Source organism: Oryctolagus cuniculus, chromosome 3, assembly GCF_051225735.1.
Source record: "Oryctolagus cuniculus isolate XC-2025 breed Fujian yellow rabbit chromosome 3, ASM5122573v1, whole genome shotgun sequence".
NCBI lineage: Eukaryota > Metazoa > Chordata > Mammalia > Lagomorpha > Leporidae > Oryctolagus > Oryctolagus cuniculus.
In genome coordinates, this window is record NC_142869.1 from 6,203,602 (window position 1) to 6,228,927 (window position 25,326).

A 25,326-nucleotide genomic window follows, 5' to 3' on the forward strand; every position below is an offset into this window, starting at 1 on the left:
AAGCCAGACACAAAAAATCAACTATTGCATGATTCCATTTATACAGAATGACCAGAATCAGCAAACACAGACCCAAAAAGTAGACTAGTGGTTGCCTAGGGTTAAGGGAGTTGGGAGGAAATGGCTGATGAAAATGTTCCAAAACTGACTGTGGTGACGGCTGCGCAATGTGAATACAGTGAAAACCACCGAACTGTCCGCTTTAAACGACTGACTTGCATGGTGTATAGGTTATATCTTAGAGAGCCTGGGTTTTCTTAAAGCCTTTACAACATGAAACTTTTACCTAATGTCTCCAATTTCACAATGGGAAAAAAAAGGTTATATTGAAATTTGAAATCACAGACACAAGCACTTTCACATTCATAGCCAAAAAAATTAGAAAAAACATTTAGAAGCTTTTAAATAAATTAAACTCCATCTTAATTGATAGCATCACAGAATTACAATGTTCTTTACTCCAATTATAAAACGTCCTACAATGTGTCCGTGTATCAGCCCTATTTTCTTTTTCTACCTACGATGTGACCCCCAGAGTGGTTCTTGTGCGCTGCGGTCAGGCAATCCAAAGAAGTAACATGCCTGTGGGAGCAATTTCAGCACTAAAGGTTTGGTCATACGAAGCTATCAGACAGGCATGAAATGCTAAGCTGATCAACGGCCATCCCAAATCCACACACATCAAGTCCTCTGTAGGCTAAAGACATAGGGGGGAGTTTCTAAGGAACCGCATCACCTCAAGACTTCAGTAAGACTTCCCTCTACAAGGTCTGGCTTCTCAACGTGTGGCCCACGTACCAACGGCATCAGCACCTCCTGGGCGCTTTGCAGAAATGCACATTCCACGACCCCACCCCAAACCTCCTTGAGCTGGATCAGCGCTCCATCGAGACCTCCCGCCTTCTGCACACCAGAGCTGAGGACTGCTGCCACATACTCCCCCCGGCCCCACCCCCAAATCAGCTTCCCCAGGCTTGCATACGTACAGCTCTGACGCCGGGCCAGCTTGCCCCGAGATCCATCCCTCGCTCTCTTGCTCCACACCAACCTGCAGAAGCGAACTCGCAGGCCGGCATCCCAGGCAGGAGGGGCCGGATCCCTCTCCAGCGGCTGAGCTTCCTGAGGCCCGAGGCCCTCGGTGCTCGTCATCCCTAGGGTGATACGCCAGCTCCTCCCTTTGTCCCTGCAGCTTAGAGGTGGCAGTGGCTTCCTGTGTGTTGCTTCATCGCTGGGTTGCTTCATTGCCTGCATTTTGCATTCGCAGTTCGCCCAGCACCAGTGGGACTACTCCCCCCGACACCTTGCACTAAATTTCCTCTGGGTGCAGGCATTTAGCCAAGCAGTTAAGACGCCCACAACCCGTATCGCAGGGTACCAGGACCGATACCCAGCTCCGGCTCCTCACTCCAGCTTCCTGCTGATGCAGACCCTGAACAGCACAGCGACGGCTTGAGTAACGGCGGTCCCCTCACCCACATGGGAAACCTGGATTGAGTTCATCACCCCGGCTTTGCTCCACACTCTGTCTTTACTCCACAGAATCTCTGTCTCTCTCTCAAATGAATAATTTATTTTTTAAATCTCCTCTGCTGTAAATAAAGTGCACTCTGTTTCTCTTTGGGGGCCCAGAATAACAGCCCATTGGCAATACTCCTACACGGCACCAAGTAGACCAGAGGCATTTCCTGAACAGCTCACCTGCCACAAAAGGGAGCCGCTGCGCGCACAGCTCACATCGCCCAATTCTGACAGTCTCTAACGAGCCAAGATAAAAACCGGCCTTAAGCTATCTACACCACAGATGTGACTCGAGTCCCCTGGGTGCGTTGTGCACATTCTCCCCATCACTCGTCCTCAACCAGGACAGCCGGGGGGGGGGGGGGGGGGCAGCCACTGTTTTAGGCAAAGAAACAAAGAAAGAAAGACCGTGGTCCTGGAGAAATCCAGCCTCCCACAGGACTCTGACCTTAAGCACACCCTGTGCCTCACGCTTGCCCCACACGGGCAGCACCTTGCCCGCGAGCAGGCAGAGAGAGTAACTCAGCAGGGCCAGGAGGGCGACGGGAAGACCCTCGAAGCACATCTGATCCATTATTCCTGCGCTTTCGGTAGTCCTCTGGGGTTCCCTCTTGCTCAAGGCCAAAGAGTCACTCCTTCCAAAAGCCTACCCCTTAAACCCAGCCCTGGCCTTTTCCTACTCCCCCTCAACCTGTTCCACCTGCGGCCTCCTCTGCCGTCCATCCCCAGGTATGCCTCACCGTCAGCCACAGGGTTCAGACAACGTGGACTGCCCGCCCGTCCAGCCCTCAAAATCCCACCTTGCCGGGGCCCTCTTCCTCCTGCCTGCCACAGGCACCACCTGAGACACCGGGCCGCGCAGGTGACCTCCCCACTGGAGTCTCCAATCCCGTTAGGACAGGGGTGACGCACACCACCCGCTGCGGTGCCCGACAAGTTACACCAGGCAGGGCACCGTAATGCCAACTCGGGGAAAGTGCCCGGCTACAGCCAGCCTTATCTTCATCACCGCGGTGAACTGTCGCACCTGGAACGAAGTTGGCGCTGGTGCCCCGGGGCTGGATAGCGGGCGCGGCTCGCCAATCAGCCGGCGACACGTGAGGCCCCGCGGGTCCCGGCCACACGGGTCAGAGGCAAGAAATGGCTCCCACGGCTCAAGGGGCAGCCGAGCCGACCTGGCCCGGAGGAAAAGCGCACTGCAGCAGGGCGAGAGAAGCTGTGCCAGCCGGAACCGCCGGGGCTCAGCCACCTGCTCCCCCCCCCCCCAAAAAAAGCCCTGTTCCAACAGGGAGGGCTCCCCTGCGGCAAAACCCCCGAGCAGTTCTCCGCGGGAGCCGAACAAAGGGTGCAACTTTGCTCCTGCAGCTGACCCCGGGCGCTCCGCGGAGAGTTCGTGCCCGGGGCGCGCAGCCCCGGCTTTCTCCCGGGGGGAGGGAGGCAGGGAGTCGGCCCCCCGAGCGGGGCCAGGCGGCGAAAGCAGGCAGCTCCGCACCCGGGTCCGAACGGAATTCCGTGGGCACCCCGCGAGCGGCAGCCTGCCCAGCAGAACCGGGGCGCTCGCGGAGCGCGCGGGCCCTCGGGGCGCAGCCCGGTGCCCCACTTCGGGTGCGCTGGGCGGGGCGAGCCGCAGCCCCCCGCCTCCAGGCCTCAGTTTCCTCCCGGTCCTGCAGCGCAGCGCGCGGCTCCCTCGCCGCCCCACGCGCGGCCGCCGGCGAGCGGCGCCCACCTGCGCGCCCCCCCGCCGCCCACCCACCCACCAGCTCCCGGGGCTGCGCGCTCGGCCCGGGGCGCCGGCCCGTTACCCCGGCGGGGTGCGCTCGGCCCGGGCAAGGGCGCCCGCGGGACACCCGGCCGGGCCTGGGCGGCCTCTCGGGCAGGGCCACGGGCCTCGGCCGGCCGGGGCTGCCGCGGCGTGAGGGGGCGCGCGCCCCGGCCGCCGCGCCCGGGGCTCACCTTCTGGCGGATCTGGCCCGACGTGGACACCTTGCGGATGAGCTTCTGCGGGGAGCCGGGCTCCGCCTCGGGCTCGCTGTCCGACGACTCCTCGGGCGGCGGCGGCGGAGACGGCTGAGGCGGACCCGGCGGAGGGGCGCCCGCCGCCGCCGCCATGCTGCCGGGCCAGCGCGCGCACCGCGGGCGGGGGCGGGGCGGTCCCGGAGGGCGTGTCCGGGGCGGGGCCCCTGGTGGGCGGGGTCGTCGTGCCGGCTCCGCCCCGCCGCGCCCCCTGTCGGCCGGGCGCGCAGCCGCAGACGGCGCTCCTCCCTGCCCCCACTCCAGGTGTCCGGATCCCCGGCGGCCTCCCTGCGTCTCAAGTTCAGTTTATTCTGTTTCTAGGGCGCAGTTCGTGGGGGTGGGAGGTCTTGTTCCCGCGTTCGCTTTCTGTGTCAAGTCCCCAGTGTGCCCCCTCCATCGGCTTTTCAGGAACCCCCCCCCGGGAGATGTTATATCTGTCGCGTCTCAGGGAAAGGTCTGGCCCCAGGGTTTAGGGGGAGGGTGGACGCGAGCCTGGAGCAGGACAGAAGGGCTAGGGCGCAGAGCTGCACGGTCCCAGGCGGGAGCCTTCCGGGAGAGAGGTGTCTTCCTAAGGTGAGACGGGCAGCTGGACAGGTGTTGCCCCATTGAGGAAACCGGCTTTTGGGCAGGGAGCCCTGGACGTGCAAGGCCCCGAGCTTAGAGGGAGGAAAAGAAACGGAATTAGGATGGGCGCCTGGGGCTGGGCAGGTCCCACAAGGTCCGGGAACCAGGTCAGGGGACTGGGGCCCAGGGCAGCAGGAAGCCCTTGAAGGATTTACCCCTGGGCGGGTCTGGGTCACAAAGCTGGAGCCTGTGATCCAGGCTCTGAAGTAATCAGGTGGCTGCCTGGATTATGGGCTGTCCTGGGGGCAGGGCGGGGGGTAGTATCCTCTTAGCTACTGGGATGGACCTGCACTGATGTAGAGCGGAGGTGAGTGCAGTTAGAGGTGACATCAGTTGAATTGTGGGTGACCTTTGGGATGTCCAGGTGTGGAGGGGTCAGGAGCCACCCAGGAGGAAACGCAGTCCACCTGTGAGTCCTATGAGCGGCCAGTCAAGAGGGACATGTGCAGTGTGCCCTTTCAGGGGGCTAGAGGCACATGGGTGTGGCCCTGGCCCCTGTTGTCCTAGGCAATGCTTTGTGGAGGCAGGACAAGCCTCACGCACCCCAGGGGCACTGGTAGCATGTGGAGTGGGGCCAGGGCCAGGGGAATGCCTCACTTGTGGCCAGGGCATGGCAGGGCCTGATGCAGGAACACCACAGGATAGGCCCAGGGCCCCGAGTAGACCAGGCTGTGCAGCCCTGTGCTGGAACCAATGGCCATGTGTGTTACTTGAGTTTGGAAGTTAATTAAAAGTTCAGTTCCTCACCCTAGCCACGTGTGGCCCGGCTGCCGCCATCCCGGACACTCGCATAGCCACGGAGAACTCTGCAGTGCCTTAGGGTGGTGACGGCTCCCCAGGACAGAGTGCCAGGCGGGAGGCAGACGCTCGAGCAGCGCCGCCGGTCCTCATCGCGGCCCCACGGAGCAAGCCCCAGGGTCTCCTGGGCCTGAAGCCTCTGACGCTGAGGGATGGACTCCTCTCCCAAGGCAGCCAGAGAAGCAGGAAGCAAACCCCAACCACGTTAAGTCTGACATCCACAGCACTGCGGCAGACGAGCTGTCCGGGGACGCTGAGGCCTGAAGGGCTCGTGGGGGGAATGAGGAGAGAAGGCCACAGTCCTAACCCCAGCACCCCGGGATGTGACTGTCAGAGTATTTGGAGATGGGGTCTTTAAAAAGCTGATGGTGTCATCCAGCCAGCGCTGTGGCGTGGCGGGTAAAGCCGCCACCTGCAGTGCTGGCATTCCATACTGGCGCTAGTTTGAGTCCTAGCTACACTGTTTCCAATCCAGCTCCCTGCTGTGGCCTGGGAAAGCAGTAGAAGATGGCCCAAGTCCTTGGGCCCTTGCACCTGCATGGGAGACCCAGAAGAGGCTCCTGGCTTCGGATTGGCTCAGCTCCAACCATTTGGGGAGTCAACCAGCGGATGGAAGACCTCTCTCTCTCTCTCTGACTCTCTGTAGCTCTGCCCTTCAAATAAATAAAATCTTAAAAAAAAAAAAAAAAAAAGCTGATGATGTCAGAGGCCGGCGTTGTGGTACAGCAGGTTACGCCGTTGCCCAGGTCGTTGGCATCCTGTATCAGAGCACTGGTTTGAGACTCCTGGTGCTCCGCTTCCCCTCCAGCTCCCTGCTAATGTGCCTGGGAAAGCAGCAGAAGACGGCTCAAGTGCTTGGGCCCTGCACCCACGTGGGAGACCTGGATGGGTTCCAGGCTCCTGACTCCAGCCTGGTCCAGGCCTGGCCACTGAGCCTTCTGGGGAGCGAACGAGCTGACAGATGTTCTGACTCTCCTTCTCCCTGTGTCACTTTACTTTTCACATAAAATAAATAAATAAAAATAAACCCACTAAGTGAGTTGCGAGATGACAGGGGATTTGGAGATGGCAAGGTGGGCATGAAGGTGGGGGGGTAACTTAGAGGGCTTCTGGGAAGGACATTAAACAGAATGATCTTCTCTCTCTCTCTCTCTCTTGTAACTCAAATACATTTTTTTAAATGTGGGTGGGGATGGTATCCATCCAGGCAATATGATTTGAACAAAGGAGGTGGAAGCGACGGACGGGAGACACCATAGAGGAGGGAAGGAAATGGACCAGAGCTCCCATCAAGAGTAGAGCGCAGGCGGGGGGTGGGGGGAGGCAAGGGCAGCTGCCTCCCAGGTAAGGGCTTCCTGGGGGATTGCAGCTTCCCTGATCAAGCGCTGTCCTAGAAATGAAGAAGAGGCATCCGGTGCGAGGTGCCTGGGTGAGCTGTTGCCTCTACCTGTGGAGCCCACAGGGTGATCCGGGCTCCAGAGTCCGTCAACGTAGAGGCAAAAAGCCAGGGGGTGCTAGTGACAGTTGGGAGGTAGAAGCTGGGACCGGACGAGGGTATTTGCTGTTATGAAAAGGGGTGGAGATTGGTACAGCCAAAAGGAGCCCAAGAGGACATGAGGGGACTAACTGTCCCCTAACTAACTGGAAGAGAAAAAGGACATGAGGTTACAAACTAAATAGACGTGGGCTTTCGTTTAGAAATAAGTCTCAGTTACGGGCTCATTCTGCATGCCCAGGGCACCCTACCAACATAAGATGTTGATAACGGGAGGACTGGGGGTGGGGATCTCCCTGTGCCATCTTTGCCAAGTTTTCTGTACTAAAGCCATTCCAAATAAGAGATGCGTTTAAAAGGAGAGCATCCGGCTTGGTAAGAATTATACCATGTTCTTAAGGCAGGGAAAGATAACTCGCATAAATTCTCTCTGACGCGTGAAGAAGCCTTTTCGTTGCCCGGTGAACCACAGCTCTGTTCCCTTGGAGATCTCAGCCGGGCTGAGCCCCGACTCCCCCAGAGCGCTCCCCGGGAAGAGCACATCCCCCCGGGCGCCTCTCTGCGGAGTGACTCACGCAGTGAATGCAGTGAATCATCGGTCAGGACGAGCTGCTCCCTGAGCCTGGCCCGCCTCGAGGGCACGTCAAGGTAGCAGCACTGACACCCTTCAAGTCTACCCTAATCCTTCTCCGACACGCCAGCGACAGAGCACCTCGCGCTAGACTGTAGCAACCGCACACTTGCAAACGTGGAATAAGCCGATGTTGCCCTGAACTAGGGCTGTGATTGACGTTTAGAGCGAGACATTTCGGCACTGCGTGTGACATAGCTTCCCTGGGCGCTGTGACAACCAAAAAACACGCCACACATTTCCCTTCATGCCCAACTCCCAGCCCCGCCTAGACCACCCCCAGGGACCCCTGCAGAAAATTGCTGGGGTCTGGAAATTAAACTGGGAGGGGAAACAATGAGACGCGCTGAAAAGTAGGAAAACAGACACTCCGGAAAGACGTTAACGCCACACAGGATGAAACTGTAAAGAACTAAATACACACGCGGGTATCAGTGAAGCTGGAGGGATCTAAATCAGCGGGGGGAGGGGGCGTGCAGCACTGGCAGTTCCCGGTAGAGGGTCTGTGCTGGGCTCCATTTGCCAGCTGTTACCAGTGGGGGAAGGGTACCTGGGATCTTCCTGTCTTATTTCTCAACACCTGCCTATGAATGTGCGATTATCACAATAAAATTTTCAACTGAGAAAGAAACTTATGGGCAGCCCTTTTTTGTTACTATTATTTGAAAGGTGGAGTAAGAGAGAGAGAAGGCCGGTGCCATGGCTCACTAGGATAATCCTCCGCCTGCGATGCCGGCACCCCAGGTTCTAGTCCCAGTCGGGGGGCCGGATTCTGTCCCGGTTGCCCCTCTTCCAGGCCAGCTCTCTGCTGTGGCCCGGGAGTGCAGTGGAGGATGGCCCAAGTGCTTGGGCCCTGCACCCCATGGGAGACCAGGATAAGCCCTTGGCTCCTGGCTTCAGATCAGCGCCATGCACCGGCCGCAGCGCGCCAGCCACGGCGGCCATTGGAGGGTGAACCAACGGCAAAAGGAAGACCTTTCTCTCTGTCTCTCTCTCTCACTATCCACTCTGCCTGTCAATAAATAAATAAAGAGAGAGAGAGAGAGAGAGAGAGAGAGACACCTTCCATCTTCTGGTTCACTTCCCAAATGGCCGCAACGGCCACGGCTGAGCCAAGCTGAAGACGGGAACCAGGAGCTTCTTCGGGGTCTCTTGTGTGTGTGCAGCAGCTCAAGGTCTTGGGTCATCTCCCCTGCTTTCCCCGGCACATTAGAGGGAGCTGGATCAGAAGTGGAGCAGCCAGGACACAAACAGGTGCCCATGTGGGATGCCGGCGTCACCTGCTGCACCATCCCTGATCACTAACGCTCATCTCCCCGCTGTGAGCCTCAAACCTTCCTGCCGCCATCCCACACCATGCACTGAACAAAGGTCTGCTTCTAGACCTGGGGAAACCAGAGATCAAGTCTCTGTTCTCACTGGCCGTGTGACCTTGCATCAGGGACCTAACCCCTGTGATCTACAACTGACACATGGGGATGACAGTACCAACCTAACAAGGCCAGAATTCCTGCTTCTCCCACCCTTTGGTTGACAAACTTTGTCTGAAGTTCTAGGGCCCCATTTTCTCCATGTAGCACCTTCAGCTCCTTTGTACCCCATTTTTGGCCCTGCACCTGCTCTGAACCCCCCCCCAACTTCCTGTGCAGCGTGCACTCAGATTTCCTATCTGCCGTGCACCGGCAGAAGCCACGGGCAAACGTGCAGGCCGAGCTGAGCTGAGCCAAGCCAAGCTTCCCCACCCCGCCCGGGGCAGCTGGCTGCTCACTTCCTGCCCCCACCCCCTCCCCAGGGTGGCCAGCTGCAGGCCATAAACAAGCCGGCACCTGCGGGTCTGTTTCAGGACGCTTGGTCACCAAAATAACTTGCAGGGCAAGGGTTGGTCTGATCTCTGGTCTCCAGGGATTGGCCTTCCAGCCCGCCCCTCCGGCTGTCCCACCCACAGAGTTGCAAAGGTCGGGTCTATTAACGTCCACCCTGACTTAGGATGTCCTGGGGTCAAGCAATGCAGAAACCAGTGGGCTGGTCCTCTCACCAGGCACTGCAGGGCAGGACCCCGAGCTCCAGCAGGAGCTGAACACATCAGGCCTGTGTGTGCCTGTGGCCAGGGGCAGGGGGAAGGCTCGGCATGCAGGGGACAGACTTGGGAGTCCCCTGAGGACCGTGCCACCCTGATCGTCCCTCTGGGTGTCCTGAGAGCTGGACACGGGCTGCAGTGGCAACATGCTGTCCCCTGAGCAGGAGAGAGAAGAATGAGACCGTGTCCAGCCCTTTACCATCCACGTTCCAGCCCTGCTAAGACCAGGCCCACATCCTGTTTCTCCACAGCGGGGCCCATCCATGGTCCCAGGTGAACCTCTTGTCTACATCCGAGGACGCGAACCAGCCTGGGATCCTGGCAGGCACCCCCAGTGTAGAAGCCTTGGCATGTGTGGAGCCCACACCCATCCAGCCCTCTGCTGAGCCTGCTCTTGGACCCAGAAGGCTGATCCCAAGGGGACCCCTGACCCGTGACCCCCATACCTCCTGTGAAAGGGCTGAACCATGGCAAAATCGCCAACCTGCTTTTACCCCACTCCCCTAAAGCAAGGGCCAGAGCCTGCACGTCCCCCAGGCCATCTCTGCCATCAGAGTAGGGACACCAACCAGGAAGGAGCCCACCTCCATTATCCCCTCCCCCCACCAGCCCATGTCAGCTCCACCCTTCTCCCTTCCCTACGAGTTTCAGGGAAGCACCCTAACCAGGAAGCCCAAAGAATGAACCCCTTTGGGACAACACATGCCCAGGCTGGGCTCGCCCACAGGGTGTTGAGCCACCAGGCCGAGCTAAGCCGTGGAATTCTCCTTCCGGGAACCATGACTGCGGCGTTTGCTGCGGAGTCCCAGGAACGCCCTCCAGAGAGCCAGCCCCTGCGCACCCGGCTGCGGCCCTGCGGCTTCTTTGGTCTCTGCCCAGCCCTGGCCCAGCAGGTCTGTTCCTCCTTCAGCTCGGCTGTCGGACTGCCCCAGGGCCTCTCACCCTTCTCCCCACAGGGAGGTCACCAAGGCCAATCTTGTCGCCCAAATCCAACGGAAACTCCGGTGAGGACACAGAACTAAAACAAGGACGTGGGCCCCAAAGGAGAACAACAGAGCATTTCTGCCCACGCCTATTCTGGGCCCCTTCCCCTCCGGGGGTCTTCTTAGAGCCCTGCACCTTGGTCTGCTCAGGGAATTAGAAAACTGCCTCCCCTACTATGCCTTTCCAGAGAGACAGCTTAGACCAGGACCCCCAGGGAAGCCGCAGCCACACCAAGGCCACACCAGGTGGACACGCGGTACCTTCTGGCCTTGAGGGGCCAGCGCTGGCCATCTGGGTGGGGGGCTGGCCTCCCTTCTAGATGCTGCCCCTTGCCTCCCCACACACACACTCCAGGGACCCTAAAGGCAGCCCCTATACGGCACCAGCTCTGTGTCCCCAGCAAGCCAGCCAGCCCGCCGCACAGCAGGGGAGGACAGACACACTTTATTTCTGGGAGGACGGCTCCTGCCTGGCATTCAGGAGGAGGAACTCTACAGGGCTCCCGGCACCGGCACCGGGACGACAGGCGTCCGGGACGTCCGGAGCCGGCGCGGTCAGTCATCGTTGACGGCCTCTTGCTTCTTTCCTTCCTCGGTTTCTCCTGTGTCTTTCAGATTTTGGCGAGCAAACTCCTCGAAAACCAGGTTTTCATCCTGAAAACTAAGAGAAGGGGGACAGCATTTTGATCACGGCTCGCTCTTTGATGCTGAAGGCGAAATCTGGAGCAAGAAGAGATCTTTGATCTTTTCTTGTTTGCTTTTGCACCAGTCAAGGCTTTCCTCGAGGTGGAACAGGGAGCCACACGGCTTTCCTCATCAGACAGAAACGAGAGTAAACCCGAGCACCCACAGGGTGAGCAGACACACCCAGGGCGACTATGCGTGCCCTCGGGACGTGCCCGGGGCCAGAGGGACTCAGAGGGGCTTGCACGGGAGGGAAAGGTCAGACATGGATCTCAGGGCGGCACTGCAGTGGCTTACCTTTCCTTGGCTGTAGGCCCGGGGCCGGGAGGCAGAGAGAGAAAGAGAGAGCGAGCGAGCGGTTAGCGTCAATGCTGCAGCACGGCGTTGCCATCTTTAGGTAGCTGAGGTGTGAGGCCTGGAGTTCACCATCACTGCACTTGTCTTTCCCACCCAGAGCACTTTCTCCCTGCACCACACCCTGTACCAGATGCCCCAGCCCAGACCATCTCACCTCTAGAAACTCACCCCCAAGGGGGACGCGCCTGTCGTCAAAGGACTTGTGCCCAGGGGTCCTCAGGACCCCATCAGGTCACCGCATACCCCCGTCAGGTCTAGCACTGGACGTGTACCAGTGCCCCCAGGGGCGCCGTGTGCCCTGAAGCCTGGGGACCACCACAGCCCCTCGGGTTTTAGTTGCTGTACGTGCATTGATCTTTTGGGGTTGGCTTACGTTTCCTGCCCATACATCACGTGGAGCAGTTCGAGCACTTCGAGTGTTCGGCCCAGCTGATAAAGTACTGGTGTGGTTAAAGGACTACCGAGGTTTGGGGGGAGCGCAGCAGGGGTGGGATGGTGAGCCGCAGCTCTTGTGTCTCAGGTCCACCCAGAAGCCAGCAGCGGACAGCGAGCGTCTGGGAGGGCCACCAGGCTCTAGAGAGGATGATTCGACCACACGTCCCCTGGCAAGGAATGCTGGTGTGCTTAGCAGGGCAAGTGCACCCTCGGCCTTGAAGAGGCAGACACGGGGAGGGACCATAGGGCCCCCTGGGCCCCACAGAGGTGCTCTCGATGGGGCCATGCAGACCGGGCAGCGCATCCACAGCGTTCATCAGCCGCCCAGCGCCTGGGCCCTGGGCCTTCACTCCAGCTCAGGCTTTCTCCTGCCCACACTGTCGAGCGCCAGGAGCCAGGCAGGGAAGAGAGGAGCTCTGAGACTGGGTGGCTCAGAAATCTCTGGAAACCAGCACGTCGCGACCATCGGGCGATTTGTCCTAATTCGTGCTGCCTGAAATTTCACACTGTTTCCCCTCAGCATGGTGAGACGCTCGCCATAAGGGACGTAATGACTGGAACATGAAAACGTATGGGGAAGAAGAATAACTCCACTACTCCCAAACGAGGCTGTGAAGTCTGCTCAAACTTCCCGGAAACAACCCAACACCAGCTATGACACCTGCCCCGGTGACTGCCTTTCTAATGTCCTTGAGAAGAACCAGAAAGCACCCTCAGCTCACAGTTTAAAAAAAGGGTACTTTACTGAATTAAGAACGTATGGCTGGACTGTATTTTTTCCCCAAGGGGAGGTTTTGGCAAAGTGTTCTGAGGGTTTGAATCTAAATTATTTGGAAAAGATGCTTTAACACAAAATATTTTGAGACAAAAACTAAAATAAAAAGAGGCGTTCATTCTCATATTTAAATGTCATTTCATTAGAAAAGGCTTTTATAAAATACAAGAAAAACAGACCCTACTTACTTATATCACTGGTGCTTAAAATAGTCTCTATTTAAAAATATTTAGTTATTGGGGCCAGCGCTGTGGTGTACCGGGTAAAGCCACAGCCTGTGGTGCCGGCATCCTACATGGGACCCAGCTGCCCCACTTCCGATCCAGCTCCCTGCTAATGCTCTTAGGAAAGCAGTGGAAGATGCCCAAGTGCTTGGCTCCCTGCACCCATGTGAGAGACCCAGAAGAAGCTCCTGGCTCCTGGCTTCGGATTGGCCCAGCTCCAGCCATTGCAGCCATTTGAGAAGTGAGACAGCGAATGGAAGCTAGCTAGCTTTTTCCTTTTCCTTTCCTTTCTTTTCTTTTCTTTTCTTTTCTTTTCTTTTCTTTTCTTTTCTTTTCTTTTCTTTTCTTTTCTTTTCTTTTCTTCTTCTTCTCTCTCTCTTCCTTTCCTTCTCTCTCTCTCTCTCTCTCTCTCTCTCTCTGCCTCTCCTCTGTAACTCTTTCAAATAAATAAATCAATCTTTTTAAAAATTTAGCTATTTAGAGTTCTTTTTTTAAATTTAAAGTTTTTATTTGAAAGGCAGAGGCAAAGAGAGGTATCTCCCGTCCACCAGCTCACTCCTCGAATATCCATCACAGCCGGGGCTGCACCAGGCCAAAGCCAGGAGCCAGAAGTCCACCTGGATCACCCATGTGGGTGGCAGAGGTCCAAGTCCTGCCACCTCCCGGGTCCGTATTAGCAGGAAGCTGGCTTGGAAGCAGAGGAGCTGGGATGGGGACCAGACACTCCCGTGTGGGATGTGCAGCTTAACCGGCGGCACCACCGCCCTCACCCAGCTGAGTTCTGATTCTGGCAGGCTGCTTTTCCTTCCTGCCACTAAGGTGCCTGAACACCTGGCGGAGACTTTTTCTCAGAATTTTGAGATTCCTACCTCCAGTAGCTATGCTGCTTCCACTGCCTTGTCTACATTTCTCCAGAGTTCTGTTGAGTTCTAATTCGCATACCGTAATGTGCCCCCACTGTTGCACACGGTGCGGTAGATTTTGCTGTGTTCACCGAGTTGCACAACCTTTGCTTCACTTCACGGACACACAGGAGCCATGAATTTTCAATCCAAATGAACTTGGTGCTTTGGCCCTCTCTCCTAGTATGCTCTGTGTTCTCATCACAACCACTGCTGTCAAAAACACTTCTCATCTTCTAACTGTTGATGCTAGCAAATGAAGCATGAGGCCTTTTGTTTCCAAATGAAATGCAAAAGCCTTGGGCACCCAGAGTGATTTGTCACCTAAATCATCTTCCACATCTCCCAACCTAAAAGCAAGACTCTTGACTAACAGAGCAACTGCCTTCCCATCACTCCTAATAAAACCTCATGCGATCGGCCCCTCCCAGAGCCAGGCTGCCTGGCCCTGCACACACACACTGCCAGTGGGCAAGCCACCTGGTGCAGAACAGGGCAGCCATCCCGTCCAGGCTGGCCGTCACCCTGCAGGTGACACCTGGCCACGCGCACGCTCAGGGGCGTGGTCAGGAAAGACTAGGAAGGAAGAAGTAATGAATCCCGGGTGGAATGACTGACCTGGGTCCTCAGGCTGGGGGTGCATGAGGCGGAACGGCACCTCTGTGGCCACTTCACTGGAGAAAAGAGAAATGCAAGTGAGTGAGAACACACACGCGTGCACACACAAGCACACATGTGTGCACGCACTCACACAATACACACAAGCACACATGTGCGCACGCACGCACACGTGTACACACACACACAACTGTGAATCCCACAGCAAAGCACTGTGGCTGCAGAGATTCGGCTCCAAACTAAAAGACAATTCACTGGAATTAAAAACAAAACAGAACCGAAATCAGGAAGTGGTACAGTAGGAATGTTAAACGTATTCCCTGGAACGTGGTCCAGAAACGCCACTGGGGCACGGCTGAGGCCGCCGGTGCTTTCAGGCTCCCAGGCTCTCGTGTATTACTGTGCCGACAGGGCTTTGTGGGTGAGCGGAGGCGAGGTCCTGGAGCCAGGGCAGCTTTCAAGGGTATTCTGTGCACCGGCGTGCGCCATTTGGAATCTACATGAGGCCGGTGGGCTGTGCCCGGGGCAGTGTCTTGCCAACTAGCAGAACACAGAGGTGCAGAGTCCACTGACTTCCAAACTGGTTTCTGGGACAACGCAGAAAGGGCTGGGAGGTGGGGGGGAGGGAATTCAGGTAGGCGAGCAGAAGGGAAAGTCAGAGACAGGCAGAACGGGAAGGTGGGGCGAGGGTGAGAAGAGCCAGGGCTGCTCCTTGCTCCCCAGGATGTCCTGCCTCCTCCCCAGGGCTGACCGCGGCCAGTGCACTCTGCTTACCACCACCCAGTGCACACGGGCTCTAGGAGAAAAGGTGTGCCCTGGGTTCCAAGAGAGGAAGGGGATGGTAAGAGCTGGGGTGCAGAAGTACGTCAGGTCAAGTTCAACATTTCTTAACTTGCTGCTTTCGTGTGTGATTAAAAGGCAGCCACCACTATTCACCATTGCCAAGAGCTAGAAGCAACCCAGACATCCGTCAGCAGGTGAGTGGGCAAGGGAGCAGTCCTCTGCCATGAGAAGGCCTGAGGCACTGACACAGATGAGCCACGGACATTGTGCTGAGGAGGGCGACCGACCACGAGAGCCACTGTCACTGTTTGACTCCATCTATGCGTGCAGATCCATAGAGACGCACAGAGGACAAGGGGCCGCCAGGGGCTACAGGAAGGGAGAATGACAGTGACGATCTAAGGGGTGTGAGGTTGGAACTAGAGAGGGGCGCTGGCTGTGACATTATAGACATGCTCAATGCCACTGAACAGTGCACTCTAAAATAAATCAAACGGTAAAATATTACATCATGTGTATTTTAACATACACATGCAAGAGCTGCGTGGAGCGTACCAGGATTCTGGCTTTGCGTGTGTATGTGCGTGTGTGTCCCTGCCCAGTGCAGGCCTAGCATTGGTGTCAAAGAAACAGCCCAGGCTCAGGCCAGCCAGCCGAGGCTTCAGGGCGCGCCGGGAGGCAGAGGCCTGGTTGAGCACGCGGCCTCCAAGCCGGGCTGCTCAGAAAGCAGCTTTCTCAGGGACTGCTTGGGAAGCCCGGCTTCACTGTCTTCCATATCCTGGAATCGGGCGGAGGAAGGAAGGAGAAGAGGCTTACCTGGAGGTGAGGTCTCCCAGCAGCCTAGGAAAGAAAAGCAATGTCTGTGGTGACTCCACGGCTTCATTTCCCAGCATTCAGAGCGGGACGTGCCGCGTTCTCTAACGCACAACTTCCCTCAACGTTCGGCTTCAGTTCTGCCCTCTGCTTGTGGCTTCATCTCCTCCTCGAGAGGAAGCACTCAGGTCCAGCCCTCACGTTCAAGGTTAAGCCACAGAACAGAGCTTCTTGGCCACAGTCGGTATCCACAGGGCCTGGCTTCCAGGAAACCCCCACACCAGGAACACCACCATCAGGGGAGGCTTGAATCCCTTCCATAAAATACTGTAGCACCTGTGTAAAACCTACACAATCCTCCCTGTACAAGGGCCATCACCCGCTGCCTCCCAGGTGCCTGAGCAGGGAGCTGGATTGGAAGAGGAGCAGCTGGGACTCCAGCCGGCACTCTGATATGGGATGCTGGCGCCATGCATGGCTTAACTCGTGGCCCCACAATGCAGGCCCTCTTACAATAAGAGGGATCACTTCTAATAGCTACTAAAATGTAAATTCTATGTAAGTAGTTGTTACACTGCTTAGGGAAAAAGTCAGTATGTGCTCAGTACTGATGCCATTTCTGTTTCCAAATATTTTTGATCCCTGGCTGGTTGAATCTGTGGGGGTGGAAGCTGCAGAAATGGAGGGCCGACCGTGCCCTCCTCACTTTTCTCACTGCTAAAAGGAACTCCATCCTCTCGGGGAAAAGGTAAGAAAGCGCCATCCACTTTGATTAACACAACAAACACAAACCTCCACAGGCAAAATGGACCAATGCTCAATTTTCTTTCCCTGGCCAAAATTTGGAGAACTCTTTCCCTACTTAAAACGTGGAAGGCATACATGCATGGCTTGCCTTGGACGGCTCAACTATCCAAGATTCATCAAGGTAAAAGGCCAGAGTCCATGGCAACGGAGACTAAAGCAATAGAAGGAATTGATTACATAAAAAAAAGGGCAAACTATTTCCTTAGAACTAGGCACTTCAGTATGAGCGTTCTTGTATGAAGAAGAGATTGCCGAGTGATGTGATCACATCAGTCTCACAAACAGAATCACGGAGCCGGATGCACGGGATCTCTGGAGCTGATGTCTGGCGCAGCAGTTAGAGATCTCACTTGAGACGCCTGCATCCCACGTCACGGTGCCTGGGGTGGAGTTCCAGCTCCGCTTCCATTCCAGCTTCTTGCTAACGTGCGCCCTGGGAGGCAGCACGTGATGATGCCGGGGGTTTGTCTCTGCCACCCACATGGGAGAGCTGGGTTGAGCTCCTAGCTCCTGGCTTTGTTCTGTCTCAGCCCTGGCTGCTGTGGGCGTTTTGGGAGTTAGCCAACAGATGGGAGATATCTCTATGTCTGTCTCTGTCTCCCTCTTTATCTCTCTGCCTCCATATAAATAGAAACTAAAATGGGGGAGGAGGATGGACTGGCATTGTGGTGCAGCGGGTTAACTGCCACTTGCGATGCTGGCATCCGATACGGGAATGCTGGGCAAGTCCTTGCTGCTCTGTTTCTGATCCAGCTCCCTGCTAACGTGCCAGGAAAAGCAGTGGAAGGTAGCCCAAGTACTTGGGCCCCTACCATCCATATGGGAGACCTGGATGGAGTTCCTTGCTCCTGGCTTTGGCCTGATCCAGCCCTAGTGGTTGTGGCCACCTGGGGAGTGAACAGGTGGATGGAAGATTCTAACTTTGCCTTTCAAATAAATAAATCTTTAAAAAAAAAAAAAAAAGCACGGAGCAGACCAAGCCGTGGCACTGGAACACTCACCCTGACACCGTGAGCTTCACCTTGACGTGGTAGGACACCAGGATCCCCAGGACGGTCCGGTCTATGCCCTCCTTAATGCTGTCCAGACAGAAAGGGAGGAGGAGAATGCAGGGGGACACAGACAGAGGAACACTCTCAGCTCCCTCCAGCACTGTCACGGAGGCATCTCCTCCAGAACTGGTGAGCTCAGCCACGCTGCCGAGCTCTGGAGCTTCACGCGCTCAGCGCGGGCTGGGAGGCTGCTGCCAGATGGGAGGAACCCTTGTATCTCTACCCCCTCCTGCTCCATGTCCCACCTCCACTGATGCCCGCACACCTGGCCGTCTGAGCTCAAACCTCATCCTCCTCGGCTCCTCCCTGTGGCCTGCCTGCCACATCCGCCATCGCCGGCAGCCACGGGAGCATCTCGGTGACTTATCCCCCATGTGCCAGCCCCTTCTCTGAACTCTCCCGCTGCTCTGCCACCTAAAGCTGTCCCAGAGCCACGCTTTGGCAGATAACCTGTGAGCTGGCCTTGGCCTGCCTTTGCTATCTCATACTGATTCTGCCCCAGGAACCCCATGTGCCAACCTTGCCAAACACTCACCTGCTCCACAATGTTCTCCTCTTTGTCTCTTGCCCCTAAGGCCTCAAGTGGAAGCCCCCTCCCCACCTCTGCCTTGTGATGCCTTCCCGGACACCTGCCAGGTAGCACTGGGCCTCGCTTCCCTGGACTCTGTTCACAGACACGGTACACAGAGCCCTGGTTAAAGGGGATCATGATGGACCTTGACTGTCCCCGACAGCTCCATGTGCCCACCACCCAGCACCACGCCCGTGCCAAGTGAGAGCACAGTGAACCACCAGCAGCTCACAGAACCCTGGAGAGCCCTATCAGAGGGTGAAATTGCTTCATGTGGAATTGTGGGCGGTGGCCAAGTGCTTGGTAGACAGAGGTTGTCAGCAAAGGCAGAAGTAGGGGAGCAGGTGTGAGAGCCCACCCTCTCCTGGGGCTGAAGCTACCTGTGCTGAATGGGGCCTAACGGCTGGGGACAGGACCTGCTTTGTCATGAGCCTGAGATGCCGAGGGAGCTTGCCCCCCACCCTCCTAGAGTGGGAAACTTGGGGAGGGGCCACCTTTTCTCCACCACTAACTGACCCGGTGACTTTGGGTAAGCCCCTCACTCTGGCTCAACCTCAACTTCCGGATCCATAAGTGAGCATAAACACCCCTCTCTCACAAGGTGTGGAGGCGCACACAGGCCTGTAGCCGGGGGCATAAGCCAGGCAGCACTTCTGCAGCGCCGCGTTGGGATGGTTCCGCCCTGAACAAGCTTATCCCGGGGTCAGCGTCCCTGACATTCGCTCTTCTCGGCTTCTCAAATGTTGCTCAAGAACCCACCACGATGGCCTGCAGATTGTCCCCAGAAAGTCCTCTGGCTCTCACCTGCTTTCCGTCCCCCACCCTTGGTCTCGCAGAATGTGAGCTACTGAGCTAGGGGTCATCAGAGTCAAACACACCAGACTCAGAGGTGGTCATCTGGGTCCATGGAGGGAGCCCTCAGCTCGTCACCAGGGAGAGGGGGACAAGCAGGCTTTGAGCCCGGGTCTCGGCTCCTTCCCTGAACCCTCAGGGTCCCCAACTCTCCCACGTGAACGGGAGCCTGACAGGGTGGCGGGGAACAGCAGCCATGGATGCCCACTTCAGAGCTCCATGGCACGGCCTTTGCCAGCTCTGCTACCGGAACCCAGCCGCAGGTCCGTGTTTATCTTCCCTGGACTAATCTCTGCCCCCCTTCCCCTTCCTGATGGAAACGAATGAATGAAGCCAACTGCATGACCCAGTTTGTGTACGCAGGGCACCATGCCAGCTGTCGATGTGGTAGAAAAGCCGCGGCCAGCGCCTGGGGAGCACGCATGCGTGGCAGGCCCAGCTCCTTGGCCCTTCCACCACACTGTGCGATCGGCACTACCATCAGCCCCACTTCGTGGAAGGGAGAACAAAGCTTCCCGGAGCTGCCAGAGGGAAGCCAGCAGAGTGGGGATTGGCACAGGGCAAGGCGGCGTCCAGAGCCCACAGGTGTGACACCTCATCGTTCCAGGGGCGGGAGTGGGGCCCTGCTGGTGTGCCTGTGAGCCCACAGGGTGAGGAGATGAGTGGGGCGGAGCCGGCCAGCCTGGCTGGAGCAGGCCCCCGGCCATCAGTGGCCCGAGGACTCACATGGTGCTGGAGGCGAGGTTGGTGTCCTCGTGCTTGATCTTCCCGTCCAGGGCCAGGCCCCTTCTCTCTCGGTTGTTGGCCAGCAAGGGCACCAGCGTCAGCGTCTTGGTCAGGGCGTTGCTTGGCAGTATTTTGTCTCTGCAGGAAGAAGAACAGACAGGAGACTGATAACCACAAAAGCCGCCGGCGACTCTCTGAGACTTGGTTTGCCGTGGGGCTTTTTCCAAGCTCCGAGTTCCGTTCTCGGCTTCCTGGGGAGAGGAATCAGGGGCCTTGGGACCACCTGGAGTGGAGCAGACAGCGTCCGAGGGTCCTCGGGGCAGGCCAGCAGCGTCCTCAGGCCTCTTGGCCTGCTCTGGGTTACTGAATGTCTACAGTGTTCTGTGGCTGAAACCAATCGCGTAAGGCCAGAGGCCACAGCCAGCCTCTGAGACGTCGTGAGCTGCACAGTGGGCTGCAGAGCCTTCTGGTGGGTGCCAGCAACAAGCCCAGGCTGGAGTCTCCAGGGGCTGAACACGGTTGCTCTTGGGGGATCAGAGTGGTCCCCAGGAGGGTGAGGCGGATACCTTCCTGTGTGCACCTCAAAGCGGCACACACTCTCCCCCACATCTCCTCTATCACTCAGCAGGCTGCGGGTTCCCCAACAACAGAGAGAGGGGGCAGGGAGCCTGGGCCTTAGTGGGGGTAGGGATGGGCGTGGGCTCCCCCAGGTCTGGCAGCATCTCCAGGGTCAGGAAGCCAGGTCTGACGGAGAGTGGGCCCCCCCATCCATGCACGCACCACGTCAAGGCCACAGGCTCAGGCCCACCCTCTCAGCCTCGCAGCTCATCCTCGGCCGCACAGCTGCATGGACTCTCCCTGCAGAGCCTATGCGCACCACACCCTGCCTCCTCTGTCCGGGCCAGAAGGTGGGGCGGGCCAGCACACACGGCCGGAGCAGCATCCTGAGCCAGTTCCCGGACAGCGGGAAGCTTGTACTGCCTCCCTGGGGAAGGACTTCCCTCGTGGACCTCCCCAGGCGCCGAAGCAGCTGTGGTTTATCCTGCCTCCAGTGCGTACAGGAAGCTCTTTACAGAGCTTTGCTGGAGCCCAAGGTAGCCCACATCCTCCCATCTGTGTTCTTAACGAGCTGGACTGCGCAGAAGCACTGGCGAAAGCAGACATTGCGTTTAAAGGTGACTGGAGGAGGAAGGGGTCCCTGGAGGTGGGACTGGATCCCGGCCTTTCGTGCAGCAGAGCTCGTCCGAAGAGCGGGCCACGGCCCTGGGACTGGGTGCTGGGTGGCAGCTGGTTTGCAGCAGGCCTTGCCCATCTTGGGAACCGTGGGGTTCTGGGACAATAGGTTGTGCTCTGCAGCCTCCTGAGTGACCTCTAATCTGACATTCCCTAGCATGCTCTGGCCCAGCTCTAGTCACCCCTCAAGTCTGGCCGGGGATCGGGGTGGGGGAATCTTAGCATGGTTTTCAGTTTCCTGGGAATCATTTGGCCCAAAACACACCCAAGAACTTAAAAGAGGGCCATGTGGAGACAGCATTGTGGAACAGCAGGTTAAGCCGCGACTTGAGATGCCAGTATCCCCTCTTGGCGTGCCAGTTGTTCAATTTTGCTCCAGCTCCTTGTCCATGCACCTGGGAAGGCAGTAGATAATGGTCCACGTGCTTAGGCCCCTGTCACCCATGGAAGGAGACCCAGATGGAGTTCCAGGCTCCTGGCTTCAGCCTGGCTCAGATCTAGTTATTGTGGCCATCTGAGGAGTGAACCAGTAGATGGAAAATTTCTCTCTCTCTCTCTGGTGCTCTGCCTTTCAAATAAGTAAATTTTTTAAAACGGGGGTGGGGGCATATACATGTGCACACGTTGGGGGAAACTCAGCCAGACCACTTGCTCCATCTCTACTGAGGACATACTCCAAATGCAGCCAGGGCCAGGACCCGCTGGGCTCAAGGACACGCAAAGATGTGCTAAATGGCGATACAGACCCCAGGCCCAGCATTTAGGAGGCGGCCAATGAGCTGTGTCTCGTTCCCACTTCCCTCTGCTGTAGACCTGCATTTCAGCTCAAGGTTATATAATACCATCTCCGTCAAGCAGTCTCTCCTCTGCCCCACCCTTCCTCCAACCCAGGGTGTTGCTCAGAACATGCCCTCTAGACAGAAAGGAAGGACCTTCCTAAGCAGTTCCCCAGGGTTTGCGGCCTAGGCGCCCTCCCCCCAAGCCCGGCCAGTAGATGAATCCAACTTCCTAGCATGGGGAAAGTGGCAGGTTTCTCACGGCTGCACGTGGGAGCCATTGCAGGATTCCTGTTTGTTGTTTTTGATTCTAATGCAGGGAGATAAGTCATTCACAACAAGGGCTAAAAATAGATCTTTCTCATCCGGGAGATGCTGGAATTGAGGAGATCAAAAGATGGGAGCATCAGGGTGGGGCTGACAGTTCCCGGGAGCCCCTGCCAGGGGCACAGACAGTGCCGGGTTCCTGCCAGCTCGTTCCCGGGACAAGTGGAAAGGCCAAGCTGTTCCCACGGTGACACTTCCATCTGTCTCTCTCCTTTCTGCTGTTCCCGCACAACTCCCAGGAGGTGGGCGGCATGGGGACGCAGCAAATCCGGAGCTGGGACGCTAAATTCTCTGTGGGCCTTGAAGCGAGCGGCGGGAAGGAAGTGGACAGCCAGTGGCTCGCTGGGCGTTCTAGTTCCTTCTTGGGCAAGGAACAAAAGAGGAACCTGACCAGGAAGGCTGGGCTGCTCAGGAAATGGACACGCCACCACGACTTACTGTGTTTCCTCCATGGCCACGGGCTTGACATAATAATCACTGGAGTACAGGACCACGTTGGCCACTTGTTCCACTGCAAAAGAGGACAAGGGTCGGGTGGTCAGCACCAGGTCCCCCCATGCACACGCTTGGTGCCCTGGCCTTCCAGGACACACGGCTGGGCGCCTCCCTCTGGGGACCATGCTTCCTGGGCTCAGCTTTCTCGGCCCTCAGCTTAGAGCCTGTGGTTTCCAACTCCCGTCCTGGAGCCATTTCTGTTCCCTGGCAACTTGTTCTGTGTCACCTCCTGCCCATGACCCAGTCTCTAAGACAGCAGCCCCCGGGGGAGACCCCGCCTCTCCTCTGAGCCCTGGGTGTGCACGCAGTCTCCTGGCGTCCCAGAACTCTCCAGGGCTCTCTCTCTCTAAACCCAGCCCCTGCCAATGCCCCCGGGGTTCTGTAACAAGCATGAGCCTTCCGGTTCTGCAAGCAGAAAGCAGCCAGAGGCAGCAGAGGAGAGATCCATGGGTGCAGTGTGCCGGGCAGGAAGGCGGGCCCTGGGGCTGGACTCCCTGGGTTCAAATCTCTGCCCTGCCTCCAGCTGTGCCGTGAGGGATCTGGCACCCCCCCCCCCCCCGCCTCAGTGTCCCCACCGGCAAAGTGAGGGTGAGTGCAGTGAACTCACGGGGGCGGACTTCCCATCTCCTTCACCATCAGGTTGGCGGATCAAAAGGAACAATGTGTCAGGAGTACCTGGCACAGAGCCCAGCCTACAGGAAGCTGAGCGCATTTTGTCTCAGAATATTCAACAGGTTTTTTTTTTTAGGTTCGTGGCTTTGTTGTTTGCATTTGCAAAACGTTGAGAAATTATTTTAAATCAGAATTTCAGAGGATGTTTTCTCAGTGCTGCTGCTATCCCCTCGGAATTTCTGTGTTGAAATCTGAAGCTCCAGGGGCCGGCACTGTGGTGCAGCAGCTCCAGACACCGCTTGCAATGCCGCATCCCACATCTGAGCACTGGTTCGAGTCCCAGAGGCTCAGCTTCTGATACGGCTTCCTGATAATGTGCCTAGAAAAGCCATGGAAGATGGCTCAAGGGCTTGGGCCCCTGCCGCTCACGTGGAGACCCGGATGTAGTTCCGGGCTCTTGGGTTTCAGCCTGGACCAGCTGCAGCCACTGTAGCCGTTTGGGCAGTAAACCAGCGGATGGAGGCACTCCCTCCCGCTCGCGCCCTCTCCTCCTTCCTTCCCTGCCTCCCTATCACTCTACCTTTCAAATAAATAAATCTTAAAAAAAAAAAAAACTTTAAAAAGATAAGTGTATTTTGGTGTAAAAAAAACTTGTGAAATCTAAGCATAGTGTTTTCAGCATATGCATTTTCTGCGACCACTTTGGAGACCCCTCATAAGACACTGAGTGTGTTTCCCGTGGTTAGAGCTGACTAGCCAGACCGGGCCCCTTGTAAATAGCGGGCGTCTGTTTGGCTCGTGGTCCCGAAGGCTGGGAAGTACAAGGGCAGGGCGCCAGCTTCCGGTGAGGGTCTCCTGACTGAGCTGTGGCCCGGTGGGGGATGTCACCTGATGAGACAGGAGGTGTGCTGGGCCTCCCTCTTGTAGAGCCACCAATGCCATCCCCCTAGCGATCTCAGCTAATCCTAAATACCCTCAAATACCACTAACAAAGGAACTGGAGAGTTAAGTCTCCAACACATTCAGACCACAGCGGACACCTGGGGTGACCGAGACCTGCCCTCTCAGCAGTGAACATTCCGTCCATAGCCTTAGTCCTGGGCTTCCTGAGCCACCATCAGTCCGACTTTGTCTCGGCCATCATACGGTCACGTTAAGCGCTGGGCTCAGGGGTTGGTTCCCTCCGTAGGTCACTCTGTCATGCTTTATATGTGGCCCACACAAGCCCCCACGTGAGATCCCTGCACTGTGACGCCTTGCAGCCAGCAGGAGGCCCCTCCTCTGCAGTACAGAGTGTGGGCCCCGCAGGGCAAGACAGCTGCACTTGGCCATTGACGCGGCACTTTCACATGGGACCTCCCCTTGCAGCCTCATAAACCCGGGACAAAGCTACAGCTGGGGAGGCCGGCGGCCCGGACAGCACAAGCCCACAGAGAAGCTGTGTGTTCCGTCCTGTGCCTCTCCCGCTGCACTGAGCCGAGAGGGAAACCCCTGCTCTGGCTTCCCGTGGGGTCTGGCACAGCAGGGCCCTTCCGGAAGGCACCACCGTGGAGAGACAGAGAGATGACCGGTCAGGGATGTTGTCCTAAGACAAAAGGCTGCCCTGTGGGATCGTGAGGTTGACTGAGAGGACTTAAGGTCTTTCTCCCTCTAGGGTCCTGTTGGCTATGACATCAGACAAACGGGCAGCTCAACCCAGATGGGCCTTATCAGACCAGGAGTGATTGTCAGGAGGCAGGACCCGGCTGAGAAATCCTGTGGTCCTCTGCCCTCTAGTTCTGAGAGAAGTTCTTACCTATCACCTTGATCTTCTTCACTGTCTTCTCCGTGTGGTTGGTCACGGTCACGGTCACAGGGATGGGCTCCCCGTGGAAATAAGTCTGCAAAGGTTAGAGGATCCGTCAGCAGAGCAGAGCGGGAGCCCGGGCTTTCCAGACCACTCACCCCTTTGGCCTGGCGGGGCACCACCCCTGTCTTTGAAGGCAGACGAAGGGATAGCCACAGGTTTCCTGCCTAAGGAAGGCTCTGGAATGGGGTTCTGAGGGCCTGTCGGTGTGAGCCGGGGAGAGAGCAGGCTTGGGTAGACCGTGAGGTTGTAGGACAGGAGGAGTGGGATGAAAGGAAACTGTGGGAATGCTGAGTGCT

The 25,326-nt window shown here is 57.2% G+C and overlaps 2 protein-coding genes and 1 long non-coding RNA gene across 9 annotated transcripts in view; 1 reads left to right on the top strand and 2 right to left on the bottom strand.

The window, feature by feature from the left end:
* The window catches only part of DGKD (diacylglycerol kinase delta), a 114,886-nt gene extending 111,221 nt beyond the window's left edge, over positions 1–3,665 (bottom strand). For 4 of the 6 annotated variants that reach the window (XR_016231367.1, XM_089328896.1, XM_051834165.3 and 1 more), the window contains exon 1: positions 3,472–3,664. Coding sequence is in view for 4 of the 6 variants with exons in the window: in XM_089328896.1 (XP_089185022.1) it covers positions 3,472–3,627 (156 nt within the window). In the remaining 2 variants the exon portion in view is untranslated. Of the gene's footprint in view, positions 1–3,471 lie in introns of all 6 variants that reach the window. The other 2 variants (XM_089328899.1, XM_070070020.2) reach the window with 2 other exon arrangements.
* A 104-nt stretch (positions 3,666–3,769) lies between these two features.
* LOC149127252 (uncharacterized) lies at positions 3,770–5,645 on the top strand. Its single transcript, XR_016231369.1, has 2 exons — positions 3,770–4,104; positions 5,429–5,645. It is a non-coding gene; the product is annotated as an uncharacterized LOC149127252 (long non-coding RNA).
* Positions 5,646–10,567: 4,922 nt separating this feature from the next.
* Positions 10,568–25,326, bottom strand: part of SAG (S-antigen visual arrestin) — a 31,023-nt gene continuing 16,264 nt past the window's right edge. Inside the window, exons 8-15 of one of the 2 annotated variants that reach the window (XM_070070036.2) lie at positions 24,977–25,061; positions 22,513–22,585; positions 19,739–19,876; positions 17,539–17,616; positions 15,734–15,757; positions 14,135–14,190; positions 11,121–11,130; positions 10,568–10,800 (exon numbers count right to left, since the gene is read on the bottom strand). In XM_070070036.2, coding sequence (XP_069926137.1) covers positions 10,695–10,800; positions 11,121–11,130; positions 14,135–14,190; positions 15,734–15,757; positions 17,539–17,616; positions 19,739–19,876; positions 22,513–22,585; positions 24,977–25,061 — 570 coding nt within the window. In that variant the 3' untranslated portion in view covers positions 10,568–10,694. The remainder of the gene's footprint in view (positions 10,801–11,120; positions 11,131–14,134; positions 14,191–15,733; positions 15,758–17,538; positions 17,617–19,738; positions 19,877–22,512; positions 22,586–24,976; positions 25,062–25,326) is intronic. The other variant, XM_089328906.1, reaches the window with a different exon arrangement.